Source organism: Micromesistius poutassou, assembly GCF_964030765.1.
Source record: "Micromesistius poutassou genome assembly, chromosome: 12".
Classification (NCBI taxonomy): Eukaryota; Metazoa; Chordata; class Actinopteri; order Gadiformes; family Gadidae; genus Micromesistius; species Micromesistius poutassou.
The window spans coordinates 11,138,329-11,144,417 of NC_140282.1; the positions used below are offsets into that span (position 1 = coordinate 11,138,329).

The 6,089-nt window shown below is 46.2% G+C and overlaps 1 protein-coding gene across 1 annotated transcript in view; it reads left to right on the forward strand.

The window, feature by feature from the left end:
- Positions 1-6,089, forward strand: part of cemip (cell migration inducing hyaluronidase 1) — a gene marked incomplete at its 5' end in the record, with an annotated part of 56,784 nt that overhangs the window by 28,461 nt on the left and 22,234 nt on the right. Inside the window, 2 exons of the mRNA XM_084476338.1 lie at positions 2,314-2,483; positions 4,942-5,151. Coding sequence (XP_084332464.1) covers positions 2,314-2,483; positions 4,942-5,151 — 380 coding nt within the window. The remainder of the gene's footprint in view (positions 1-2,313; positions 2,484-4,941; positions 5,152-6,089) is intronic.

Below are 6,089 nucleotides of genomic sequence, written 5' to 3' on the forward strand. Positions count from 1 at the left end.
GTGTGCTGGGTTACAGTACTGGTGGTGTCACAGGGGTGGTGGTGGTGTTAGAGGGCTGGTGGTGCTACAGTACTGGTGGTGCTATGGGGGGGGGGGTGGTTTTACAGCAGGGGTGGTGCTAGACCGCTGGTGGTGCTTTAGGGATGCTCCTGGTAACCTGCAATGTAATGAGGTCATTAGTCCGTCTGGATCTCCTGGTCCTAGTGGCAGAGTGCAGTGTTTGTCAGGTCTCTCTTAAAGCATCTAACCTTGCATAGACACACACACACACACGCACGCACGCACGCACGCACGCACCCACGCACACACACGCACGCCCACACGTACACACACGCAAACACACACACAAACTCCCCAGCATCTAAACCTGCATAGACACACACACATGCACAATCTCTCTCTCTCTCTCTCTCTCTCTCTCTCTCTCTCTCTCTCTCTCTCTCTCTCTCTCTCTCTCTCTCTGACATAGATACAGAGAGACAGACAGATATGCAGACAGGGAGAGACAAGGAGGCGATACAATTATCCTGACAAGCACACATTACATTATAAATAGGACTATTTTTATAGTCCATTTAAACAGTTTTTGTGCCTGACTTCACACCTTGTATCACCACATACCTCAGTATGATGAACAGCGAGTTGGACGCAATAAGCAGATTGTGTAAAACTCCCTGTGATTGTGACACTAACCCCTGCCCAAACCCAATCAGTCCTGGGTGTTAAGCTTGGCTCTGCATTACGCTGTCTGCCGCTTGATGGGAGAGCCATCAATCCCGCCCGTCCTCCTGTGATCCAGTCATCACTTTAACACCCTCTCCCTCCTCTCCTCTCCAAACACAGATCCACACACGCTGTCTGCTGTGTTATGTTGTCCTGGCTTTATTTGCTGTGCTAATCACTCCTCTTTTTACTTGCTATGATCAAACACAGTGTCTCACACGCCGTGCACACACAAACGCACTCACTTGGACACACACACATACACATGCGCACACAGACACACACTCGTGAATGCACACACATACAAATGTTTTTTGTGCTTCTTCTCTCCTTTCGCTTCTTCTCCACATTGCGCGTCTCTCTTTCCCCCTCCAGTCTTTCATCGTTGTCAGTCCTTTTCTCTTTTCACACTTTTAAAAACATCACTTGTGTGCTAATTGCCTCTCTGCCTCCCATACGCTGAAGGTCTGTATGCCATAAGGGAATGGTGTTGAAAGCAAACTACGGGAGTGTTCTTTATTTTGTTGTGTCGCTGTGCATCAGTCAGTGTGTAATCCTGCAAAGTACATAAGCTTAAGCCAGCGGGATACCCGAAAATGAAGCGTATTGTATGTATTTACAAAGATATACCCTCCCTCTTTTCCTTGGATTTAGTTCTAGCGGAACGATGACTGCCGATTGGCCGTGGGAGTTTGTGAGCACGATGAACATCCTGTAATGAATAATCAGAGATTATCTTCTGTGAGGAGCAAATGACAAATATCCTCCTGCTGGCTGATGATTGGGCAGGGTGATTACGCAACGGCCTCATGCCAGAAACTTGTACGAAAAATATATATTCTCTTAGTCTCTCTTTCTCAGTCTGTGTGTGTGTGCGCGCGTGTGTGTGTGTGTGTGTGTGTGTGTGTGTGTGTGTGTGTGTGTGTGTGTCTCTCTGTCGCTCAGTCTCTCTCTCTGTCTCTGTCTCTTTCTCTCTCTCTCTTTTTCTAAATTAGACTCAAACTCCAATGTGTGGTTGACACTCATCTCCACCCACATTCCCTCAGGTCTCTGAGATCTCTCCACCATCTCAAACACACTCACAACGACAAACTCACACAGACACACACACACCCTCATCTAATCTCTCCCTTTCTCTCTCTCACATACACACACACACACACACACACACACACACACACACACACACACACACACACACACACACACACACATACACATTCACACACACCAGCAGTGAAATTGATCATCTCATCGTATCTGGTAGAAAAAGTAATTGCTGATCATAAATGAGCTGTTTTCATCCTGCCTCAGCGTTTTTTTATATTGTCGTGAAAGAGGTGCCTCCAACTCCAGATGCTGCTTCCGACAGATCCCTCTTTATCCTGGATGATTACTGTGTGTGTGTGTGTGTGTGTGTGTGTGTGTGTGTGTGTGTGTGTGTGTGTGTGTGTGCATTCACACTCAATACCTTCCCAAAATCTACTTTTTAATGACTATTTGTGCACATGTAAATACGTGTGTGTGTGTGTGTGTGTGTGTGTGTGTGTGTGTGTGTGTGTGTGTGCGTGTGCGCGTGCATGCATGCAGGTAAGGCCCAGTTCCTCCACATGGGTGAGGAGGTGGACGGCGTGGACATGAGGGCCGAGGTGGGCCTGCTGACCAGGAACATCCTGATCCGCGGAGAGATGGAGCCCGGTTGCTACGGAAACGAGGCCTGCAAGTTCTTTGACTTCGACACCTTCGGGGGACACCTGAAGGTAGGCCAGGGTCTGGTCTCGGGGTTCACGTCACGGCCGAAACACAGTTGTGTTAAACTGCAACTTATATGAACTGTTGATTTCCTTGTGCTCAGAATTAGCTTCTTTTCAAATCCCCCTCACTTAAATCTAACCTAACACTTTCACATCCCCCTCACTTAAACCTAACCTTACACTTTCACATCCCCTTCACTTAAACTTAACCTTACACTTTCACATCCCCCTCACTTAAACTTAACCTATAATAATAATAATAATAATAATAATAATAATAATAATAATAATAATACTAATACTAATAATAATAATAATAATTATTATTATTATTATATATTATATTATATATTATTTTTTTTATGATAATTTTTTGTACTATCAGGGCTCACAAGGAAGATATTTTGGACTATCACACATTTCCTCCAAGCTAATTGCATTTGGTACAGAATGTTCCCTGTATTAAGGAAGGAACAATGAGCGTAGTTATGGGCTTAATACATAAACAAAGAGGCAGTAGCATAGTGCCTTGACCTTTTTATTGTGTTTCCATGGACACAGGGAGTAAATGTAAGCAAAGTACAGACTCTGCTTACATTTTACAAATGAGGGCAGAGCCAACCTGTCTCCACATGGCTTCAGCCTGCTTAAAGAGCTCATTAGCAGGTGGAAAGGCTACATTTCTTTTTAGATATATCCATAGCCACGGGAACGTCTCCCACACACACTGGGCTAATTAAGCTGGGAGAATGGGAATGTAAATGCAGATGTGTATCTGTGTGGTACCGTATACATTTCTTTACTAGGTCTTCCAAACGGTTTGGTTGCCATCTATAGTACTCTGTGTTAATGTGCATTAATTCTTATGCTCTGGGTTAGCTTGTCTTGACTGTGAATGCTCTTTTCTGTTTTGACAATTTGTTGGTTGACTTTCTGGTTCACTTTTTGAACAGTTTGTTCCAGATTGTTCCATTTTACCACTTCGGTGGTTCAATATAATTTATCTTCTCTTTATTCTGCTGCTAATAATTATTATTCTGCATTCACAACTGTTGCTTACAAAAATGTTTGTCTATTTGAAAATAATGCACATTGACAAAAGGGACCAGACCCAATTACAACAAACCGGGGATTATAACGAGATCACATAGAGTGCCAAATGATTAAACAAATCATGAGGCTTCCAACAGGCCCGGCACACCACTGTCCCAGTTTGCATGATGTAAACTTGGCACCCGCCACTCTCTCTCTCACTCTCTCTCTCTCTCTCTCTCTCTCTCTCTCTCTCTCTCTCTCTCTCTCTCTCTCTCTCTCTCTCTCTCTCTCTCTCTCTCTCTCTCTCTCCATGTGTCGGTCTCTCATTCTCTGGGCTGTTGTGTTGTTCATAATTGGTTGTAAGACAAGACATTCCGAGCTCCTGGGTAATCCAGATGTGTGAATGAATGCTTGTTGTGGCTAGTGTGTATATGTGTGTGTGTGTGTGTGTGTGTGTGCGTGTGTGGGTGTGTATTGCAAGACGCATCCTAGATATCAAAAATGTTGACAACTTCAAATTAAGTTTGAGTTTTGGAGATAGCAGCCCTCTTTACTCCAGCTGTTTGGTTTTTCCTTGGCTGCACACAGCACCCTTGAGAAGGCCGAGGTCTGGTCCCCCAGTACGTTTATCCATGTCGATTCTCAATGAACCCTCAATTGAAAGGCCAAATTAAAGGGAGGAAAAGATGAGTAAGCATGCATATCCCTCTTATGCTGTAAGTCCGTTGACCTCAGAATGCCTTCCCTGTGCTTCTCTCCTTAGGGTATCTTTCTAGTATTAATGTGCGCAGGAAAAAAACCATGCAAGTTTCACAGACAATCGACCACTGATGGGCAAACTCAGGCTCACCCTGCCCTGGAACCAAACGCTGCCCTAGAACCCAACCCTTTGCGGGAAACTAACCCTGCCCTAGAACCTCACCCCTACCCTAGAACCACACTCCTTCCCTAGAACTTAACCCTGCCCTAGAACCCAACCCTTTGCAGGAACCTAACCCCTGCCCTAGAACCACACCCCTGCCCTAGAACCCAACCCTGCCCTCGAACCCAACCCTACCACAGAACCATACCTCCTTGTCCCTAGACACACACCCTGCTAGAACTTAACCCTGCCCTGGAACACAACCCTGCCCTAATACCTGACCCTCTCCTAGAACCAACCCCCAGATTTCACACAATCTCTCTAATCTTCTCTCCATCTCTGTCTCTGTCTGTCTCTCTGTCTCTGTCTCTCTGTCTCTGTCTCTCTGTCTCTCTGTCTCTCTGTCTCTCTGTTTCTCTGTCTCTCGGTCTCTGTCTCTATGTCTCTGTCTTTGTCTCTCTGTCTCTGTCTCTGTCTCTCTGTCTCTGTCTCTGTCTCTGTCTCTGACTCTCTATCTCTGTCTCTCTGTATCTCTGTGTCCTCTCTCTCTCTCTCTCTCTCTCCCAGGTGGAGCGGGGCTTCAGGGCCGTGCACGTGTCCGGCGTGGAGCTGCAACACATGGGCCAGCAGTCCATGGGCCACTACCCCGTGCACTTCCACATGAACGGCGACGTGGACGGGCGCGGCGGCTACGACCCGCCCACGTCCGTCAGCGACCTGTCCATCCACCACTCCTTCTCCCGCTGCGTCACCATCCACGGCTCCAACGGGCTGATGGTGAGCAACGACACGCACCATTGGTCGAAATGGACCCGGAAACGCCCACTTCTTTGTTTAGTCTCGATTGGTTAAAAGAGGACTAAAGGATTACATAACCAGTTTGCATTGTAGCAGAGGCAATACAGGGCGACCGATAGAAAATAAGGACAAGGCCATGGGAGAGCAGCTGTTAGGCCTTGTACGTTTGGGGATTGGACCTTGCACCCAGGGCCACGAGACACAAGACCAACTTCTTCTTCTGAGATGCTCCTTATCTGTGGTATCATGCTAGATTTTGGTTTCCACAAATAGACGAGAGATGCATGCATTAATTTGTCTGAAAAATTTGCCAAATAATAAGCTGTGAACCGCTGGAGGGTCGGCAACGGCTGACAAGAGGGGTTGTGGTTGCCATGGCAACCGGGCAGCCTTCAGTTGGATGCAATGAAAGTCTATTTATTGCTTCTTATGTAGGTGGGAAAATTAGGATCCAATTGGACACATCCCAATACTTAGATTTTCAGATAAAAAGCCACGGCCGTCTTTTACAGTCTTTGAAGGTTTCTCTCCTCATGCTTTTGCAACAAGCCAGCTTGATTCATGGGGTGTTTGTCCGTGTTAGAGAATCTGAAAATCATGCTTTCAACAGGATGTGCTGACTGTCCACATAACAATAACATAACGGGAGATGTTGTCTAAACTGGGCACAGAGCCTTCCGGCAAATAACACAGAGTGTATGAACATATTGACTCTACTGTGTCCCCATCCTAATAATTATAATATCACCATCATTCTTTCCCTCTCTCTCTATCTCTCTCTTTCTTTCTGTTTCTCACGCTCCTCCTACTTCCCCCCTTCCCCCTCTCTCACTATTTCTCTTTCTTCTCTCTTTCTTTCTCTCCTCCCACTCCCCTTCTCTCTCCCTTTCCGTCCCTCCATCTCTGTCCCTCCTCCC